The 23,399-nt window shown below is 42.7% G+C and overlaps 1 protein-coding gene across 4 annotated transcripts in view; it reads right to left on the minus strand.

Moving 5' to 3' along the window:
• Positions 1-333: 333 nt before the first annotated feature.
• galnt3 (UDP-N-acetyl-alpha-D-galactosamine:polypeptide N-acetylgalactosaminyltransferase 3 (GalNAc-T3)) overlaps positions 334-23,399 on the minus strand; it is a 46,365-nt gene continuing 23,299 nt past the window's right edge. For 3 of the 4 annotated variants that reach the window (XM_059966421.1, XM_059966418.1, XM_059966422.1), the window contains 4 exons: positions 19,699-19,830; positions 18,787-18,888; positions 8,319-8,468; positions 334-823 (listed from right to left, as the gene is read on the minus strand). In XM_059966421.1, the coding sequence (XP_059822404.1) occupies positions 710-823; positions 8,319-8,468; positions 18,787-18,888; positions 19,699-19,830 (498 nt within the window). In that variant the 3' untranslated portion in view covers positions 334-709. Of the gene's footprint in view, positions 824-8,318; positions 8,469-17,824; positions 18,525-18,786; positions 18,889-19,698; positions 19,831-23,399 lie in introns of those variants that run through there. The other variant, XM_059966423.1, reaches the window with a different exon arrangement.

Consider the following 23,399-nt stretch of genomic DNA (forward strand, 5'->3'; position numbering starts at 1 on the left):
ATATTATACCAAAGAAATGTTTGGTCACCTCTGCACGAAAGATTGTGCAACAAAATTTCCTAAATAATGAACAATTTTAAACACATCTCAATATAAAATTTAGAAAGCTTTAAGATAAGCTAGCAGCAATAACCCATCCGGTGATATGTATTCAAGTTATAAATGTACCCAAGGCATAGAAGGTGAAATAATGGATTAAGATAATGACAGACATTTTATAAAGCTCTTTCTCTATTTATTCTTTTTAAATAGAGCTCTTCTTGGTCTAAGGAAGGGAAATAAAATCTTCTCAGAAACAACTCCCAAAAATACACATATAGTAAAATCCTCAAGTACTTTACTTTTCAAAAGTAAACTGAATTTATTTTGCCATTTCTTCATTACTAAAATGTTACCAACACAATCACCAATTCTGTAAAATAAAAATCTTACAGTATCCATATTCATTGTTGAGTTTTGTAGTAATTAAAATTGCAAGTCGATTAAAAGTGTCCATTGCAATAAGAGAATATATAGGAAGAGAACCCTAGCACCATCTAAATCATTCAAGTGCAATTTGCTTTATTACAAACTTTAAAAATGTCTTGAAAATAGTTCCATTACAAAGACTTGTATGTTTTCATTGTGCCTTTCAAGCCTGTGTTTTGTTTCCTGACTTTGATACAAAATTTTTACTTAATCTTCATTGCTTCAGGGGCTAGATTGCTTGTTAGCTGAAAATCCACTTTTGAAATTGATCAGAAGGATTGCACGGTGTCAGATTGGGTTTTCCACCTCTTGCGCTTAAACACTCTTTTGTAGCTTGATTTATAAGATGCATCTCCTGTAATACAAAACAATATATGAAAGATAAACTTGCAATACATTTTTCTTATTAGTCAGAATAACTTTGACTGTTTTGGAAATACACTTCAGACCAGGGGTTCCCAACCTGGGGTCCACAGACCTCTCTGTTAATGGTAGGGGTCCTTGCCATTAAAAAGCTTGGAAACCCCTGTTATAGACAAATGCCACATTGAAGATGGTGAAGATTTAAGCTGTCTTCTGACTACTTCACATAATCTATTCCCTAGGCATTGATCCTCCAAGAGGACCACAATTTTATTGTAGGCTTGGAGGCTTGCATGCCTCAATGACCCAGAGAGCTAACGTTTGTTGGAGTCAAGGCCTTGTGCTTTGGCTCTTGGTAGGGTCACCCATGCCAAACAGGTCAAAGGGTAGAGGCCAGGTCCACTGGTCCTCCAGGTTCAGGGGTTCAGCTCAGGGCTAACAACCCTGACTAATCAAAAAAATGATTGGTACAGAAACAGCAATGAAGACTACAGCAATGGACCTTCATTTCTGCCCTAACTGCAGCTTCATAATGAGTATTAAGGAAGGCATTGATGCCATTCCTCTTCCTGCTATCACTCTTAACAAGCTTACCTATTCATAACTTAAGCTTTATAACTAACTCTAGTATGAGCTTCAGGCTATATTCACATGCCATAACTCAGGATATACATTCTCCTGCTTCATCATTCCCTTTCAGAATCAGTTTTAATATTACTGGCATATGTTGTGAAACTTATTAACTTAATGGCAGCAGTTACCAGCAATACACAAGTACACTCATGGGTTCAAGCTGCAGAGGGGAAGCAGCTGTTCCTGAATCGCTGAGTGTGTGCCTTCATGCTTCTGTATATTCCTCCCAATGGCAACAACAAGAGAAGGCATATCCTGGGTGGTGGAGATCTCAATCATAAACATCGCCTTTCTAAGGTAATTCTCCTTGAAGATGTCTTGGATACTACGGAGGCTAACACCCATGATGGAGCTGACTAATTTTACAAGTTACCGCAACTTACTTTGATCTTTTCCAGTAGCCCCTGCCCCACAGCAGACGGTGATGCAGCCAGTCAGAAAACTCCCCATGGTACATTTGCACAAGTTTGAGTGTTTTAGTTGATAAACCAAATCTCTTCAAACTCCTAATGAAATATAGCCACTTTACAGCCTAATATTCATTATATTTCATTGTAGCCCAGTGAAATATAGTCACGATTGGCTCGAACTGAAAGTTAGTTAGTCAAGCCAATTAAATAAACAATTTAGTGTCCAAAGATATGTAGTGTGTAGTTAATTCTCTGTAATTTTTTTTTTTATTTGGACAATGTTGTTTTGTGGTCCATAACTTGATTTGAGTTTCCATTCTTATTCCCCAGAATTACTCTGGTGCCACTTGTGAACCATTTCATCTGGATCCAGTTCAGAGCTGAAATTGTTTTACATTGCAGGTCAAAACAGGATGAATTTACCACTGGATGAGAGATTAGTTCAGATGTTTATTTCAAGTGGCGGTTTCATTTTTCACTTCCCTCCCAATTGTTGTATACATGCTTGTAACCTACAAAAGGCTTTGGCAGAGAACAAAAGCTTCTTGGAGACCTGTTGGTGATGAGGTAGAGAATTAATCTATGGACAGGGATGTCAGAGTTGTATTTCAGGCAGATGATTTCTCCATCTGCAGCTTCATCATAGAAAATACCTCTGAGCAATATTGGTATATGTCAAATTGGTGTAGATTTCAGAAGCCACTGAAGTAGTTGGCTGAATACCTATACATTAGGAATAAGTTCCAGCAGGTCAGAAGGAAGTACAGTATTTAGCCACGACAAAGATGAATACTATCAATTAAAATTAGACCCAACTTAGCTCACCTGCTGCAGAACTCTTCTACAAATCAGTTACCACATGTTTGGACTATTCCAAAGTACTCCTGGTTAACTTCCCTCATCCTCCACTTAGGATACACAAGATCATCCAGAACTGAGCTCTGTGTATCTCAGCTTGTAAACAAATCCCATTCATTCTTTATGCTCTCTGACCTACTCTGTGTTGTTAAGCAAATTCACTATTTAAAAATCCTCCTTTATTTTCAAATCAACAAATAGCCTCTATTCCAGTCCTGAAGAGGGTTCTTGGCATGAAATGTTGATTCATTTCCATAGACTCTGCTGAGTTCCTCCAGGATTTTGTGCATGTTGCTTTGGATCTCCAGCATCTACAGAATTTCTTGTGGTTATAAAAAGCTTCTGATCTCCTCCAGACATAGTATCCTTAAAAATCCATGTCCTTACCATTCTAGCTCACTGATAACCTGAGTTCAATTACCCAAATACCGGCGATCGTGTTTTTACTTAAATAGTTCTGCTGCTCCACATCATGTTCCTCCTACAAGATGCTCCTTAAAGCCTATAAGCTGACTAAGCTTATGATCATCCACCTTTAACACCTTCATGTGTCTGCTTATATGATGGCATTTCCATGACACATTCTGCAGGTTTTGCTGCTTTAAAAAGGCACCTTATAAATACAAATAATTATTAATAAATCATTATTTTGCATAAGCAATTATGCTCCATTCTAGCTTTATGCCCCCATTAATGCACCTTGTCAGGCTTTACACTGTGTGTCTTAAACACCCACTACATTCATACCACTGTAGACCCAAGTGTTGTGTACGGTATTTAATATTTCAGTAATATTTGAGTAATCTTGTATACATATTGTTTGATTCAGCATTCTTGTTCATTTAAATAATTCATTACTGGTCATATGTATAAATACATGAATTGCACAAGTCACCACACGATACTTGCGTGCCTCACTTATGGTAAACACAAAGTTAGACCTGTATTCCCATGCGTTCATTTGAATTAGTTTAATGCTTTGAAGTTACAAAACAAAACACTAAGCAGCTAGTTATTTGCTTTTGTAATACAATTATTCAAAGTTCAAAGTAAATTTATTAAGAAAGTGCATATATGTCACTATATACTATCCAGAGATTCATTTTGTTGCAGGCATTCACAGTAGAACAAAGAAATACAATATTGTAGTGGTGCTACACACAGCGCTGAAATAACGACACGCAGTCGGTAAGTCGTTTCGAGACTAGTTTATTCAAACTTTGCGGCGCTGGCATTTAAATCCCTAGCGCCCGCCCTCTCCGGCGGATATAACGTCAGAGGTGCATTACCAAAGACTCGCCCCGTGCGCTGGCTCTTTGTGAGCTGGGTCATCTGCGCAGAAAGTGGTTCACCACATAGCCCCCCCCCCCCAAATGTCCACAGTCTGGATCAGCCTCTGTTTGGGAGGTCTGCCTCTGCGCCGCGGTGCCTGAACCTCGACCGGCTGTGCCAAGTCCACATGGGCTGGTTTGAGTCGGTCCACCGTGAAAACCTCCTCTTTTCCCCCAACGTCCAGAATGTATGCGGACCCGTTGTTGTTGATCACCTTGAATGGCCCCTCGTACGGCCGCTGTAGCGCTGCCCGATGTCAGCCCCTTCGTACAAACACAAACTTACAGTTCTGCAGGTCTTTGGGTATATGGGTCGGGGTCCGTCCGTGCTGTGAAGTTGGTGCAGGGGCCAGGTTGCCGAGCCTTTCACGTAGCCTGTCCAGGACTGCTGCGGGCTCTTCCTCTTGCCCCCTTGGGACTGGTATGAACTCTCCCGGGACGGCCTGGGGCGCGCTGTAAACCAACTCGGCCGACGAGGCGTGCAGATCCTCTTTGGGCACTGTACAAATTCCAAGCAGGACCCAGGGAAGCTCGTCCACCTAGTTAGGTCCTCTCAGGCGGGCTATGAGAGCCGACTTCAAGTGACGGTGGAAGCGTTCCACCAGTCCGTTCGACTGTGGGTGGTAGGCAGTTGTGTGGTGCAGCTGCGTTCCCAACAGGCTGGCCACAGCCGACCACAGGCTGGAGGTGAACTGGGCGCCTCTGTCGGTGGTAATGTGGGCCAATACCCCAAAGCGTGCTACCCAGGTTGCGATCAGTGCTCGGGCGCAGGAATCGGCAGATGTGTCGGTGGGCAGGACCGCCTCTGGCCACCTCGTGAACCAGTCTACCATAGTGAGGAGGTACCGTGTTCCTCGGGACACTGGTAGGGGGCCCACGATATCCACATGAATGTGGTCGAACCTCTGGTGGGTGGGTTCGAACTGCTGCAGCGGGGCTTTAGTGTGCCGCTGCACCTTGGCTGTTTGGCACTGCGCGCACGTTCTGGCCCATTCACTGACCTGCTTGCGAAGTCCATGCCACGCGAACTTGCTGGAGACCAGTCGGACGGTTGTCCTGATAGATGGGTGCGCCAAACCGTGTATGGAGTCGAAAACTCGCCGCCTCCAGGCTGCCGGGACGATGGGGCGAGGTTGGCCAGTAGCCACGTCGCACAGGAGGGTCCTATCACCTGGGCCTACGAGAAAGTCCTGCAGCTGCAAATCCGAGACTGCGGTCTGGAGTCTAGAGAGTGTGTCCGCCACGACGTTGTCCTTTCCTGAGACAAGCTGGATGTCCATCGTGTACTCGGAGATGTAGGACAGATGTCGCTGCTGGCGAGCCGACCAGGGATCGGACACCTTTGCGAACACGAAAGTCAACGGTTTGTGGTCCGTGAATGCGGCGAACGGCCTGCCTTCTTAGAAGTACCTGAAATGCCAGATTGCCAGATACAGTGCCAACAGCTACAGGTTGAAAGCACTGTACTTGAGTTCGGGTGGTTGTAGGTGCTTGCTGAAGAATGCCAGGGGGTGCCAGCGCCCCTCGATGAGCTGCTCCAGCACCCCACTGCCTGCTGTATTGGATGCGTCCACTGTGAGGGCAGTCGGAACGTCCGTTCTGGGGTGCACCAGCATCGCGGCATCTGCCAAGGCTTCCTTGGCTTTAAAGAAAGCGGCCGCGGTCTCCTCGTCCCAAGTAATGTCCTCGCCTTTACCCGACATCAGGGTGTACAAAGGGCGTATGATACGGGCTGCTGAGGGGAGAAAACGGTGGTAGAAGTTCACCATACCAACAAACTCCTGCAGGCCTTTGACCGTGTTGGGCCGGGCAAAGTGGCGGATCGCGTCTACCTTGGCAGGCAGAGGTGTTGCCCCGTCTTTGGTAATCCTGTGGCCCAGGAAGTCGATGGTATCGAGACCGAACTGGCATTTGGCCGGGTTGATCGTGAGGCTGAAATCACTCAGGCGGGAGTAGGGCTGGCGGAGGTGGGACAGATGCTCCTGACAACAACTGCTGGCTATAAGGATGTCGTCCAAATAGATGAACGCAAAGTCCAGGTCGCGTCCCACCGCGTTCATTAGTCGCTGGAACGTCTGTGTGGCATTCTTCAGGCCGAATGGGGTCATGAGTGCTGTTTTGGGGATGTCTTCAGGGTGCACCGGGATTTGATGGTATCCCCAGACGAGGTTTACTTTGGAAAAGATTCTTGCCCCATGCAGGTTTGCTGCAAAGTCCTGTATGTGCGGCACGGGGTAGCGGTCTGGAGTGGTAGCCTCATTCAGTCTGCAGTAGTCGCCACATGGTCTCCAACCCCCGGCTGCTTTGGGCGCCATATGCAGGGGGGAGGCCCATGGGCTGTCGGACCTCCGTACGATCCCCAATTCCTCCATCCTTTTGAACTCCTCCTTTCCCAGGCGGAACTTTTCCAGGGGGAGCCTTCGTGCGCGGGCATGGAGGGGTGGTCCCTGGGTCAGAATGTGGTGCTGTACTCTGTGTCTGGGCATGGCTGCCATGAACTGCGGTGTCAGAATCGATGGAAGGTCCGCCAGGATTCTGGTGAATTCATTGTCTGACAGCGTGATGGAGTCCAGGTGTGGGGCCGGCAACTTGGCTTCACCCAGAGAGAATGTCTGGAAAGTCTCGGGATGTACCAGTCTTTTCCCTTGCAAGTTGACCAGCAGGCTGTGAGCTCGCAAGAAGTCCGCCCCCAGGAGTGGTTGGGCCACCATGGCCAGTGTGAAGTCCCACGTGAACCGGCTGGCACCGAACTGCAGCTGCACTGTGCGGGTGCCGTAGGTCCGTATTGTGCTGCCGTTTGCAGCCCTCAGGGTGGGTCCTGGCTTCCTGTTGCGGGTGTCGTACCCCGTCGGGGGCAAGACGCTGATCTCCGCTCCGGTGTTGACCAAGAAGCGACGTGCTGACTGTTTGTCCCAGACGTACAAGAGGCTGTCCTGGTGGCCAGCCGCCAGTCATTAGCAGCAGCTGGCCCTGGCCCTGGCCCTGCAGGGCGGGTGACAACGGCGGGCTTCTGTGCCCCACCACTGGTGATAGAAACACCACTGTTCACTGGCCTCCTCACTCCTGCCTCTGTGTTGTGTGCGCCCCCCCCCCCCGCTGGGCCTGGTCTGGTCTGTTGTTGGGCGCGTGGCCTGGTAATCTGACGGACAGACGCCATGCTCTCCCTCTTGGCTTTCCACAGCACGTCTGCCCGGGCCGCCACCTTCTGGGTGTCGCTGAAATCTGCGTCGGCCAGCAGCAGATGTATGTCCTCGGACAGTCACTCTAGGAACACTTGCTCGAACATGAGGCAGGGCTGGTGTCCGTCAGCCAGGGCCAGCATCTCGTTCATCAATGCTGACGGCAGCCTGTCTCCCAAACCGTCCAGGTGAAGCAGGCGGGCACCCTGCTCACGCCGTGAGAGGCCAAAGGTCCCAATGAGCAGCGCCTTGAATGCTTCATATTTGCGTTCTTCCGGGGGCGACTGTATGAAATCCGTCATCTGGGTGGCCATCAAGGGCGCTCACCACGTGGTAGTAACACATGGAATCAGAGGATATCTGCCGAATCTGGAACTGGGCTTCTGCTTGGCTTAACCACACGCGTGGTCGCAGCGTCCAGAAAGTCGGCAGTGTTAGCAAAACTGCGTGAACAGATGAGGGGTTGGTCATCTTTGGTCCAAATCCTGTTTGGACTGTCGGGGTCACCAATGTAGCGATGTGCTACAAACAGCGCTGAGATAACGACACGCAGTTTGTAAGTCGTTTCGAAACTAGTTTATTCAAACTTCGCGGTGCTGGCACTTAAATCCCTAGCGCCCGCCCTCTCCGGCGGAAATGACGTCAGAGGTGCATTACCAAAGTCTCCCTCCGCGCGCTGGCTATTTGTGAGCCAGTTCGCCTGCGCAGAAAGTGGGTCGCCACAATATAATCACTGAAAACCTGCAACCTACTGTTGCATGTTAATTGCTGCCTTGAATAGCATCACCTCATACTTATTTGTGAACTCGGGCTTTCCTGTTATAGAGGTTTCACTACTATAACAAATTACTTTTTTTTCTACTTAATCATTAAGGACCTTGTAAAATTTGAAATTGAAAGGTGCATATTTCTGCACCTATTATACAAAGCAAACAAATATCCCAAATGCTTTACAACATAGCTGGAGAGCTAGAAATCATTTGAGAAGTATTTTGCCGCACAATGAAATTCAACAAAATTTTTAACACCAATGTCAGAATACATCGCTTACGAATTGTAATCTATACATTACTTACCTTGAGCTCCCATTTCTGCTCTGATGGAACAAAATTGTTTGAATTTTGGTACACGCATCCCTGAAGAAAAGCATTGCCGTTTAAGTTATGCATACACAATTCCTTCTTGATATTATGACGAATTTCATGCATTTTGGTATATTCAAAGTACTGAAAAGAATAACAAGGGTTAAGGAGTTACAGCTACGATGTACTCATTAAGTAATTTAAGGCAAACAATTCAAATGTTCTTACTATTAGTCGAATTACTCTGAAATTTAAAAAAAAACTCCATTTCAAATTGCATAAGATTTGTAGAATGCCCATCAAGATTCTGGGCTAAACATTTCATATAGTCATTAAAATAGCAATTTTTTGACTCAATATTCAGCCCATTGAGTCCGCTCTGTCATTCCATCATGGCTGATCCCAGATCTAACTCAAACCCATACACCTGCCTTCTCGTCATATCCTTTGAGGCCCTGACCAATCAGGAAACAATCAACTTTCGCCTTAAATATATGCACAGATTTGGCCTTCACAAAAGTCTGCAGCAGAGGTTCCACGGATTTACTACACTCTGACAAAAAAAAATCCTCCTTACCTCTGTTCTAAAGGGTCACCCTTCAATTTTGAGGCTGTGCCCTCTAGTTCTGGATACCCCCCACCACAGAAAAACACCCTCTCGACATCCACATATCTAGTTCTTTCAATATTCAGTACGTTTCAATGAGATTCATAGAACATAGAAATCTACAGCGCATTACAGGCCCCCCCCCCACATTCTTCTAAATTCCAGTGAGTACAGGCCCAAAGCTGCCAAATGCTCCTCATATGTAAACCCCTTCATTCCCAGAATCATCCTCGTGAACGTCTTCTGGATTCACTCCAATGACAACACATTTTCTGAGATATGGGTCCCAAAACTTCTGACAGTACTCCAAGTGCAGCCTGACTTTATGTCTTATAAAGGTTCAGAATTATCTCCTTGCTTTTATATTCTATTCCCCATGAAATAAATGCCAACATTGCATTTGCATTCTTTACCACAGACTCAACCTGTAAATTAACCTTCTGGGAGTCTTGCATGAGAATTCCTCTGCACCTCTGATGTTTGAACCTTCTCCCCATTTAGATAATAGTCCACACTATTGTTCCGTTTACCAAAATGTATTATCATACATTTGCCAACATTGTATTTTATCTGCTAATTTTTGCCCATTCTTCCAATTTGTCTGTCCTGCTGCAATCACATTACTTCCTCAGCACTACCTACCCCTCCAGTTATCTTCATATCATCCGCAAACTTTGCCACAAAGCCATCAATTCCATTACTTTCCCCTTGACAAACAATGTGAAAAGCAGCGGTCCCAGTACTGACCCCAGGGGAAAACCACTAGTCACCAGCAGCCAACCAGAAAAGGCCCCTTTTATTCCCACTTGCTGCTTCTGCCAGTTCCAATATTCTGCCATTCCAATATTCATGCCAGTGGCTTTCCTATAACACCACTGGATTTAATCTTGTTAAACAACCTCATGTGTGGCTTCTGAAAATCCATGTAAATGACATCCACTGCCTTTCCTTTGTCCACCCTACTTGTTTCTTCCTCCAAGAACTCTAACAGATTTGTCAGACAAGATTTCCCATAACAGAAACCATACTGACTTATTTTATCATTAGTCTCCAAGTACTTCAAAACCTCAAACTTAATAATACACTCCAACACTTTCCCAGGCGCTGAGGTTAGACTAACTGGCCTATAATTTCCTTTCTTTTGTCTTCCTCACTTCTTAAAGAGTGGGGTGACATTTGCAATCTTCCAGTCCTCTGGGACCATGCCTGAATCAAGTGATTCTTGAAAGATAGTGACCAATGCTTCCATTATCTCTTCAGCAACCACTCTCAGGACTCTGGGATGTAGTCCACCTGGTCCAGATGATTTATCCACATTAAGACCTTTGAGTTTGCCTAGCACTTTTTCCTTTGTAATAGCAATGGCACTCACTCTTGTTCCCTGACACTCACGATCATCTGGTACACTGCTAGTATCTTCCAGAGTGAAGACTAATGCAAAGTACCCATTAAGTTCATCTGCCATTTCTTTGTCCCCCATTACTACCTCATCAGAATCAATTTCCAGTGGTTCAGTATGAACTCTCACTTCTCTTTTACTCTTTATATAACTGAAAAGACTTTTAGTACAAGATTCTGCTGTATATTATTTGCTAGTCTGCCCATATATTTCATTTTTTCCCTTCTTACAGCTTTTTTGGTTGCCTTTTGTTGGATGTTAAAAGCTTCCTAATCATCCAACTTCCCATTCACTTGTGCTACCTTATATGCTTTTATACAGTCCTTAACTTCCTTTGTCAGCCACGGTTGCCTACCCCTGCCATTTGAGAACAACTTCTTCTGTGGAACATATCTATCCTGCGCTTGTAAACTATTCCCAGAAACTTCAGCCATCCCCGCCAGTATCCTCCTCCAATCCACCTGGGCAAACTCCTCTCTCATGCCCCTGTAATTCCCTGTATTCCATTGTGATACTGATACTTGTGACTTATGCTTCTCTCAAATTGCAGTATGAATTCAATTATATTATGATCACCACCTCCTAAGGGGTTCCTTTATGTTAAGGGATAATAAGATCTGGGTTATTACACAACACCCAATCTAAGATGGCCTTTCCCCGAGTAGGCTCAAGTATAAGCTGCTCTAAAAAGACATCTCATAGGCAATCATCAAATTCCCTCTCTTGTGAACTGATTTTCCGAATCCCCTCGCACACTGCAGTCCCCCATTACAATTGTGTCATTTCTCTTATTACATGCCTTTTTCAGCTCCCTTTGCAATCTCAGCCCCACATCTTCACTACTATTTGAAGGTCTGTATATATTTCCCATAATGGTTTTTTCCTAATCCTTGCAATTTCTTAACTCCACTCACAAAGATTCAACATTCTCTGACCCCATGTCGGCTCTTTGTAAAGATGTATTTACACCTCTTACCAATAGAGCCACACCACCACCTACGCCTTCCTGCCTGTCCTTTCAATACAAGGTACATCCTTTGATGTTAAGCTCCCAACTATGGCCTTCTTTCAGGCACGACTCAGCGATGCCTACAAGGTCATACCTACTAATCTCTAATTGCGCCACAAGCTCGTCCACCTTATTCTGAATGCTACGTGTATTTAAATACAGCACCTTCAGTCCTGCATTCTTCGCCCTGCTGAATTTTGCCTCTGTGGTACAATTTAACTCTTTGCCCTGTCTGCGTTTGTACCCAACCTTTGGCTTGTCTTTCCTTACACTCATGTTACACCCATTATCTACTTTTAAGCCTGCTGGCTCATCCTCAGTTCTGGTTCCCATCACCCTGCCATGTAGTTTAACTTCAGTAATTTGTATTACTTCAGCACTTATTTGCACTAACACCACATCATTCATCCACTTGACAGCTACAGATCAATCAATATTAGTCTTGACTATTGTGTGAGTTTTAAATGTCTCTTGGGTAGCAAATTCCAAAGCTTAATTAGACTTTGTGTGAAGAAATTTCTCCACAAACCCGATTCTGAAGGGTTGACACCTAACTGTGGACTCTGATCTCTGGTTCAAGGCACCAAAGAAAACACAAACTCCATGTCTGCACTGTAAAGCTATAAGAACTTTTAAATGTTTCAATGAAATCACTTCATTTTTCAAGAGTATAGATCCAGTCTGTTTAACTATTTCTCATAATACAAACAGTACCTCAGAAATAAATCTATAGGGCACTTGCTTTACTTTTCCAATGCCAGTATAATCTTTATACTTTTCCTTAAGGGAAACTAGGCATGTACACATGCAGTCTTATAGGAACTTGTATAATTGAATTAAGACATCTTACATTAATAATTAATTCCTTTCGTAATAAAGTCCAATGTACCATTTTGGTTGCTCTTTCTGCATATTAACCTTCACTGATTTGTGTACAAACACAATCAAGATTCTCTGAATGCCAACCTCTCGATCTCTATGAAAAAGAATTTGGCTACCAATCTCAGAGAGTCACAGAGAAGCACAGCACAGAAACAGCCCCTATGACACATCTAGTCGATGCCAAAACTAGTTAGAATGCCTACTCCTATCAACCTGCACCGGGACCATAGCCCTCCATATCCCTACCATCTGTGTGCCTATCCAAACTTCTGTTAAACATTGAAATCGAGCTTGCATTCACCATTTCTGGTTGTAGTCCCATCCAACCTCAGTGGAAAAAGCCTGCTTGCATTTAACCTATCTATACCCTCATGATTTTGCATATCTCTATCAAATCCTCTCTCAGTTTTCTACGTTCTAAACTATTCAATCTTTCCTTATAACTTGGGTCCTTCAGACTTGCAACTTCCTTTTTAAGTTTTCTTTACACTCGTTCAACCTTATTTACATCTTTCCAGTAGGAAGGTGACCAAAACTGCACACAATACTCTCATGTCTTTTACACCTTCGATATAACATCCCATCTCTGTACTCAATACACTTGTAATGTCCTGGTTTACATCTTTACTGTTATGCTGTAGCAGTTCTGTAAGAGCAGTCTGTTCTGCCTGTTTGGGTTACTGTTAAAGATAAGGGATATTGAGGAGTGTGTGCCATCCAATTAGGATTGGGGAACTGGGAGAAGTTTTTTTGATGAGAGACACCAAGGTTGGTCTTGGAGTTTTTTTCTCGGTGGGAGATGGAGAGAACCGATCGTGGGATACGACCAGTGGGCAACTTGTTTATTCAAGATAGAATTGAGCATGACGTTCAGATGTGGTATGAGCTCTCACGCAGACTGAGAGCCCAGCATGTGAGTGACAAGAGAAGTTCAAGATGAGTTCCAACTTGTGCACATTGACTATTTAATTATAATGGGCCCTTTTCTTTACTAACCCTTTAGTTAAGTAAGATTCATAAGTATAATTAATTTAGTCGTATGCAGTGTGCTGTCTATTATTTCGTGGCACTGAGTTGTAACAGGGTGGCAAATTACACAGCATCCACACAAACTGGGGTTTGGAGTGTAAGAATCATCCCAATCTCACAGGTCTGGCTGGATCAGAGTGCGTCTTCCCTAGACTTACACAGCCAAGGAAACCAGTGGGGTTTCACATTGATTCATGAAAGCTTTACCACCCTATCTACGTGTGACGCCTCTTTCAATAAACTACGTATCTGTATTCCAAGATCCCTTTATTCTACCACACTCCTCAGTGTTCCATTGTTCACTGTGTCAGATCTACCCTGGATGGCCCTATGGAAGTGCAAAAATCTCACAATTGTCTGCATTAAATTCCATCTGCCATTTTTCTAGCCAATCCATCTGCAAGGCATGATAACCTTCCTCACTGTTCACTACACCCCCAATCTTGGTGTTATCCTCGAGTTTGCTGATCCAGTTAACCACAGTGTCATCCAGATCATAGATATTGATGATAAACAACAAAGGACCCACCACTGATCCCTGTGGCACACCAATAATGATACTGACAATGTAAATGACCTTACATTTCTCTACATTACATACCACTTTCCATGTCCTTGGCAATTCTTGTAAATAGTCAATAATACACCAAAGTCCCTGAACATCATCCTTCAACACACTGACATTCAACATTTTATCATGAAAGTTGAATACATTATACTTCATCACACAATTTAAATCATTGACGTACATTGTAAACAATGGAGGCCCAGCACCCAAACCTTTGGAAACAGCCTTCCAATACAATGATGACAGTTTATTTTGACTGCTTTGCTAATAACTAATCAATCCATTCAATTATATTACATAAAATTATGGTATTGGGGTAACTATCTCAAGTGACGTATCTTACCAAAGGCCTTTGAAAATTGAACATAACAAAACACACACACACCTTCCCCCCGCCCCCCCACACCTGAAGGAACTCAGCAGACCAGGCAGCATCTATGCAAAAGAGTAAAGTGTTGACATTTTTGGCAGAGACCCTTCATCAGGACCCAAGATGTCGACAGTGTACTCTTTTCCATAGATGCTGCGTGGCCTGCCGAGTTCTCCCGCATTTATGTGTATTGCTTGTATTTCCAGCATTAGCAAATTTTCTCTTATTTGTGATAGAATTACATAAACTCATCACTTCACTATAAAAGAGAACAGGACAGCATAGTGCAGGCCTTTTGGCCCACCATGTTGTGTTGACCTTTTAACCTACTCTAAGATCAATCTAACACTTCCCTCCCACATTATCCTCCATTTTTCTTTCACCCTTGTGCTTTTCTAAGAGTCTCTTAAATATCTCCAATGTATCTTCCTTTATCACCATCCCTGGCAATGCATTCCATGCAGTCACCACTCAGAAGGTTTAAAAAAAACATACCCTTGATATCCCCCCTATACTTTCCTCCAATTACCTTAAAATTATGCCCTCTCATATTGCGCATTTCCACCCTGGGAAAAAGTCTCTAGCTGTCCATTCTTCTTATGCCTCTTATTATCTTATCCTCTTTCCTTGAAACAATAGTTCCAGTCCGCTCAACTTATCTTCTTCAGACGTGCTCGCTAATCCAGGCAGCATACTGGAGATCTCTATGGAAATGAATAAACAGTCGATGTTTTGAGCCAAAGCTCTTCTTCTGGAGTCAGGGCCTCGGCTGAAAACAGCGACTGATGTTTTTCCATTTCCATAGGTGCTGCCTGACCTGCTGTGAACATCCAGTACTTTGTGTGTCTGGTGCTTTAGATTTGCAGCATCTACAGAATTACTCGGGTTTATGACACTGAAAATCTCCTTCACAGCCTCTCTAAAACTTCCACATCCTTCCTATAATGAGGTGACCAGAACTGAACGTAATATTCCAAGTGTGTTTTAGTCCGAGTTTTATAGAGCTGCAACATTATCTCATAGCTTTTGAACTCAATCCCTTGACTGATGATGCCCAACACAGCACACACCTTTGTAACCACCTTATCAAGTTGCGGATAACTTAGAGGGATCTATGGACATGGATGCCGATATCCACATGTTCCTCCACTCTGTTAAGAATCCTATCATTAACCTTGTACTCAGCGTTTAATGTCAACCTTCCAAAGTGGATCACTTCACACTTTTCCAATTTGAACTCTATCTGCCATTTCTCAACCTAGCTCTGAATCCTGTCAATGTAACCTCTGACAACCTTCTGCACTATCCAAACCACCACCAAACTTCATGTTACTTGCAAGCTTACTAACCCAAACCTCCACTTCCTCTTCCAAGTCACGTATAAAAATCAAAGAGCAGCAGTCTCAGTACACAACTGGTCAACGATCTCCAGACAGAAATTGCTCCATTTAATACTCCCCAGCCCATCTTCTGTGGACAAGTCAATTCTGAATCCATGTAGGCAAGTTTGTATGTTTCCTAACTTTTTAAAATGAGCCTACTGTGGGAAACCCTGCCAATTGCCTTACAGAAACCTATATACACTACATCAACTGCTCTACTTTCATTAATTTTCTTTGTTACTTCAAGGCATTTAATCATGCTCATCTTCCCGTCATAAAGCCATGTTGTCTATCCCTAATCAAACTATGCTTCTCGAAATGCTCATATACCCTATCTCTAAAAATCCTCTCCAATAGTTTATCACCCTTGATGCAAGACTCGCTGGTCTACAATTCCCAGGATGTCGTTATTACTCATCTTGACAAAGGAATAACACTTGGCACCCTGCAATATTCTGGTACTATTCTGTGTCCAGTGAGGATCCAAAGATCATCACCAACAGCACAACAATCTCTTCCCTCACTTCCTGTAGGAAATTATACAGTGCCTTGTAAAAGAATTCCAATCCCAACCCTTTGTTCACATAAATGAGTATTACAACCAGGGATTTTGATCAATTTAACTGATCATTTTTATTTGTGACTCCCTTGCTCCTTTCCCCTCCCCTCCATAGTAGAGCACAAAGAACAGAGAAAATAGTAAAGCATGAAAAGCTTAACATTTAAAAACTGAAAAGTCAGCAGTACAAATGCATTCAATCTGCTTTGTTCAGTACTTAGTTGAACAACCTCTTGCAGCTATTACAGCCAGTAGTCTTTTTGGATAAATTTCTACTAGCTTTGCAAAATGTGATGGTGCAAGATTTGCCCATTGCTCCTTGCAAGATTACTCAAGCTGTGCCAGGTTAGTTTTGGGGAGCAGTGGTGGACAGCAATACTGGGGTCTTGCCAGAGATGTTCTATTGGGTTATGGTCAGGACTTGACTGGGCAACTGAAGGACATCATTTTTTTTTCCATCAGAAATACGCTCAACAGTTGCTCTGGCAGTGTGCTTTGGTTTGTTATCCTGCTGAAAGACCAACTTCCTCACCAGTTTAAGCTTTCTGGCAGAGGCTAGCATGTTTTTAATCCAAGATCTCTCTGTAATTACCAGCATTCCTCCACCATAACTTACAGTCCGGTTATGTACGAATGGTGTTACCTGGCTGATCCACAGTATTAGACTTACACCACACAAACCACTTGGGTGTTGAGGCCAAAATGTTCCACTTTATTCTCATCTGATCACAAGACCTTCCACTTCGCAAATTCTCTACAACTAAGAAAATGCATTATTTTTAGCAAGGGCTTCTTCCTTGCCACTCTTCCATTTTGTGCAAGGCCTTAGAGATTGGGGAGCCATGAATTTACCATCAATTGAGGCCACTGACTTCTGCAGTTCCCTCAATAACCACTGTCATCACAGTACTGCCAGTCTTCTCCGGCGATTAACTTTACAGGGGCAGCCTGACGTAGGCAGTGTGGCCGTGGTTTCATATTTTTCCCATTTTCTCCCCCGAGTTCTCTGCCTTTGAGATGGTCTTGTACCATTCCCCAGATTTCGCATTTCCCTAACTAGTCTTGAATGCTCTTTTATATTCACTTTGGCTTGATATGTTAAAAATCTACCATATTTTTGGACTTTACAGAGAGAGGAGATATTTATTCTTACGAATTCATCAAAAACATTTCCTGCATCAAGAAATTGGGTGAATTAGTAATATACTATACAGTAATGCACCAGAGAAAAGTTAGTATAGTAATTACAAAGTGGGTGAATACTTTTTCCGGCCTCAATTTTGATTTTTAATTGTTGACAGGTTTTGAAATTTTTGGAAATGTGAAGCACAATGTTATGTAGATTAACTCAAAAAACCCTACTTCAATACATATTAAATAAAATGTGAAAATAGTTGTGGGGACTGAATATTTTTTCAAGGCACTGTATATCATAATGCTCTTCAACTTCCACATATTCTTATCTATTAAGGCAACCCAATAAACAAGATTTGTTAATCATTATTTAGTTTTAATATATGTTTACTTTGCATAATCATTACTGTACCATTAACAATAGATCCCAGCAATTTTTCCCAACCATTGATGTCAGGCTAACAAGTCCATAGCTTCCAGTTTTAACAACACAGATGGACCCACAGATGGGTCAAAGATGCAAGTTCCGCTATAAGGATAGAATTAACTAAGGTCCAAACAAAATGTAGAAACATAATTTTTCAATCACCATCTAAAATCAAAATCAAATTGGTATTTGGAGGAGATTAACATGATACTCCTTGAAATCCTCTTGGCCTAAGATTGATTAATTACACAATTAATAACAATTTGCTCTATAATATTTGGCACAAAGGAAATGAAGCACAACACCATTGTGATACTGCTTAATGAGTATTAGTAACATTTTCAGATTTGGCTATTTCACTAGCATACACTTACAGTCTGGGTGGTGGGGTGGAGATACGTCTCTACCAAAGGAGGTGCAACACACTCCTTCCTTCCGCTAACCTGCATGGCACCCTTTGGCAAGCTGTAGCTCCTGTTTAGCCTCCCACCACCCCCTCTGACCAAGGTCACGTGAAAGCATGGGAGCAGGTGGTGGATGCTCGTATGAGCATCTAGTGCAGATCACAAGTCCTGGTTATGCGACCACTGATGCCAGGCAGACAATCTCTGAAGGGTATGAATAACGGCTGGGGTCACCTGTCTTGTAAGGCGGCGGCAATGGCAAACCACTTCAGTAGAAAAATTTGCCAAGAGCAGTCGTGGTCAGAGAGAGGCCACTATCACCCATGTCATACAACAATGCACCGATCAAACAATCGACAGACCATAAAGACCAAAAGATATAGGAGAAAAACTCAGCCGTTTGGCCCCGATTGAGTCTGCTCTACAGACACTGTAAAAGGTAGAAAAAAAATTAAAAGGTAGTAAAGAAAAGACTTCTGTATTATCAGAGAGTTAATTTTATATAAAAAAAAGCAAACTGAGAACAAGGCTGGAGTTTTGCTAACAAATAGCTAATGATTTGATCTTCTTTAGAATAACCAAGCCATGTTTCTTTAAAGCTACCCCATATTATTATACCCAATATTATTATTACCCCATATTATTATACCCAATGATTATACTCAATATGCCATTACACTGTATTTTGTTACCTGGTTTCCTCCAAGACCATGGCATGTATACATTATTAGCTGTTTTCCACCTCCGTTGTTTTCCCCAGCGTCCAGACAGGTTCGCGAGCCCTCGTTTTTAATCTGAAATTGAAGGTAGATTGGAGTGAGAAGAAAAGGAGTGACCTCATTGCAGAGCTATAACCACACTTCCACTGAACAAAGGTTTGTAACTTACTTTTTACATTAATAGAACAGAGCTTTTAGTTCAGAAGGTTAAATATTCATTGGTTTAATTTAATATCAAAGAACGTATACAATATACAACTTGAAATTCCTACTCTTCACAGACATCCACAAAACAGAAAACCCCAATGAATGACAGAAAACATTGGAATCCTGAAGTCACCCTCGTCCTGCACAGGCAGCAGCAAAAAGCATCAGCCCCCACCACCCACCGAGCAAAGCCCCCAGAGACGATGATCTAGAGTCCATCAAAAAAAAACTGTTCATCCCAATACTTCGACATCTCGCAAGCTCACTATCTTACTAACGATGGGGGGGGGGGGGGGGAGAGAGAGGTAACGCTCAGTGTTACAGTCTGCAGCGTTGCTTATTTCAACAGCAGCACACTGCTGTCTCGACGTTCCAAACTCCCAGAACGGCAAGTGACTTGAACCAATTTAGCACAATTTATATTTCAATTGAAGACATTCAGTTAAATATTGTAGATATGAAGTTATGATCCAGTAAAGTAAAAAATAAGATACTCAAATAATTGATGGTTCAAGTATAACATTAGAAAAGTAGAAAATGTTAAATTAAGTAAACTGATAATTTAAACAAACTCCAAAGCGCAAGTGCCCAAAATGCAATCAAAAATCCTATACAATAATTCTTGTACTGTAGAAAATATATTGTATAAATATGCTTAAGTAGAAAAAAAATACTTACAGCACCAAAATGTTGAGGAGACCGCTCAGGTATAAATATCTCTGGATAAACATTGTTCAGGTACCAAGTGAAGTTCTTACATTGCAAACGTTGTTTTAACTCAAGCCTTTCTGTGACGTCTCCAAAAGTTTTCTGTTTTTAAAAAAGTTATCATTAGCACCTATTATCTGAATAATCTTCCCATCACATCAACCACAAGACACAAGATCTATAAAAGAAAGCTCATTTGATGAAGTGTAACACATATAAAATGCTGGAGGAGTTCCATGGTAGTGTATCACCGTGGACAGCATTTTGTGTGTTGCTCTGGAAGATGCTACCTGACGTGAGTTTCTCCAGCAGTCTCTATGTGTTACACTTCGTTTCCAGCATCAGCATCATCTTCTGTGTTCATCTTCTGATGAAGAGTTCCTTTTTGAAAATTCCCAGATTAGCCAATTCCTTAACAGCTTTTCTTACTAAGTACCTACAGTACACTAATGTTTAATTGTTTCCTTAAGATAACATTTAAATAAAAAAGCCACTTTGAATGATTTCTCAGTAATTATTCAAGTAGCATTATATATTACCTTTGAACAATGGATGGATGCAATTAAAAGCTTTTTCTCTATTCAGTTTAAATATGTAATATTGCAATTGCTCTTTAATTCTCAAATTGTCTGCACTTTTGACTAACACTGAATAAATTTAATGTAATATTCAGTATCATCATTATGTGCCTTGTTGCATGATGTGGGCGATCATAGTCTGTATTTATTACCCGCGGGGAAGACATCCTTCAATGTTGTTCTGATTCTCTGCTCTATCCATGATCATAATTACTTTTGGCAAGTTATTCTACAGAAGTGGTTTACCATTGCTGCCTCCTAGGCAGTGTCTTTACAAGATGGGTGACCCCAGCTATTATCAATACCCTTCAGAGATTGTCTGCCTGGCATCAGTACTCACATGACTAGGACTTGTCATATACACCAGCTGCTCATACGACCATCCACCACCTGCTCCCGTAGATTCACGTGACCTGACTGGGGTGCTGAGCAGGTGGTACACCTCACCGAAGAATGACCTGCAAGCTAGCAAAGGGAAGGAGCGTCTTGCACACTCTCCATGTGATCGCGTGGGCTTCCACAGTCCAAAGGAGGTTAATTCATCATCGTAAATTGACCAGTAACTAGGCTAGGGTTAATGCATGGTCGATGTATTACCTCACTGCATCACTGAACTGCATCACTGCTCACTGAACAACTTGCCTAGTTCCATAGCATCTGATTCTTTCTCATGAGAAGATTTTGATGCTACTAGAAATAGAGTTAAGGGAGGGGCCAAGTGTGGGGAAGCAACAGAACAGGAGGTCCGTCATAACAGGTGAGAATGTACAAGAGTTTTTTTGTTACTGTTGCTTGAAGATTGATTTTTTTTTGAGAAGGTTGATACTTTTTCCTGAGAGTAATGTTTTTTTTAAAAAAAAGACAAGACAAAAGATTTAATTTTGAGAGTTCGCTCCCTCCAGTTGGAAAGTCTAAAACTCAGGGTCACAGCCTCTGGATGAAGGGATCAGATGCAGAGCAATTTCTTCACGTAGTGAGCTGACAACCTTTGGAATTATCTGCACCACAGTGAGGCATTTGATCAGCTGATGAAGAATCGGTATTTACAATTAATAGAACTGAGCATAAAGGATATGGGAAGAGAATGGAAAATGGACAATGCCGAAGTTGATCTCTCAACCATGAAATAATGTTGCTCTGCTGTGAGATAGTTATTGATTGACTGAGGTACACCACTCTTCCAGCCCTTCTAGTCTCGCTGCCCACCAATCCTGATTTAACCCTAGCCTAATCACCGGTCAATTTACGATGACGAATTAACCTCCTTTGGACTGTGGAAGCACCCGGAGGAAACCCACGTGATCACATGGAGAATGTACGAACTCCTTACAGGCAATGGCAGGAACTGGACCCGGGTCATCAGAACTGTAAAGCATTCTGTCTTTTTTTAAATTTCTATTCCTGTAATAAACAGAGCTGCAGCAATAAACTAGCCACTCACACTCCGAATGCCAAACTTTTGAAACAATTGTTGCAACTTTTAATATAACGGATAATGTAGCAGTTTCTGTTGAATGCTGTATGGACTTTTGAAGTGACTATCTTGACAACCTCTGAGTCTCCATTTTCTTGTGAGCAATTTATGATATAAAAAGGTTCTTTTAATGGTTCTTTTGTGATATAAAAGATTTTTTTTAAATCACGGACAAGCAATTTGATATTTTTCTTAAAAATCCAATGACTGCTCATTGTGCCAGAAAGGCACAAACACAATAAATTCTGCAGCCGATGGAAATCTAAAGCAACACACACAAAATGCTGGAGAAACTCTGTAGATCCGGCAGCATCTATGGAAAAGAATAAACAGTTGAAATTTTGGGCCAAGACCCTTCTGCAGGACTGAAAGGAAAGGGGCAAGATGCCACGATTAAAAGGTGGGAGGACCGGAAGGAGGCTTGTGAGAAGCTGATAGGTGAAGAGTGGGTCTGGGCGAGCACATGGTCAGCAGAGGTCACAGAGGGAGAGCAGTGAGAGCTGAAGTTCAAGGTAAAATTTATTATCAGAGTACATACATGTCACCACATACAACCCTGAGATTCTTTCTTCCTACGGGCATACTTAGCAAATCCGTAGAACACTAACTGTATATATCAGGAACTCTAAACTATAAGCTGGCAAATACAGATATAAATAAATAACAAGCATGAAATAAAAATACAAAAGTCCTTAAATAAGTGTAGTTAAACCCTTTTGATGAAGAGCCTGATGGTTGAGGGGTAGTAACTGTTTTTGAACATGGTGGTGCAAGTCCTGAGGCTCTTGTACCTTCTACCCGATGGCAGCAGTGAGAAAGTTGTATGGCTTGGGTGGTGATGATGGATGCTGCTTTTCTGTGGCAACATTTCACGTAGATGTGCTCAGTGGATGCGAGGGCATTACCCATGATGTACTGGGCCAAATCCACTACCTTTTGTAGGATTCCCCCCCCCCCCCCCCCCCAAAGGCATTGGAGTTCCCACACCAGGCCATAATGCAGCCAGTCAGCACACTCTCCACTACACGGAGGACAAGGTTTGCCAAGGTTTTCCCTGAACTTCTGAAGAAGATTTAAACTTCTTCAGGGTAGGCATCGCTCAGAGACTTCAGTGGAACAGCAAATCATAAACACAAGAGATTCTGCAGATGCTGAAAATCCAAAGCCACACAAGTTACTTTTTATTGTCATTTTGACCATAACTGCAGGTACAGTACACAGTGAAATAGAGACATTTTTCAGGACCATGGTGCTACATGAAACAATACAAAAACTACACTGAACTACATGAAAACAACACAGAAAAAAAAACTACACTAGAATATAGACCTACCCAGGACTGCATAAAGTGCACAAAACAGTGCAGGCATTACAGTAAATAATAAACAAGACAATAGGGCAATAAGGTGTCAGTCCAGGCTCTGGGTATTAAGGGGTCTGATGGCTTGGGGGAAGAAACTGTTACATAGTCTGGTTGTGAGAGTCCGGTGCCTTTTCCCAGACGGCAGGAAGGAGAAGAGTTTGTATGAGGGGTGCATGGGGTCCTTCATAATGCTGTTTGCTTTGTGGATGCAGCATGTAGTGTAAATGTCCGTAATGGCGGAAGAGAGACCCTGATG

Source organism: Hypanus sabinus, chromosome 4 (assembly GCF_030144855.1).
Source record: "Hypanus sabinus isolate sHypSab1 chromosome 4, sHypSab1.hap1, whole genome shotgun sequence".
Classification (NCBI taxonomy): Eukaryota; Metazoa; Chordata; class Chondrichthyes; order Myliobatiformes; family Dasyatidae; genus Hypanus; species Hypanus sabinus.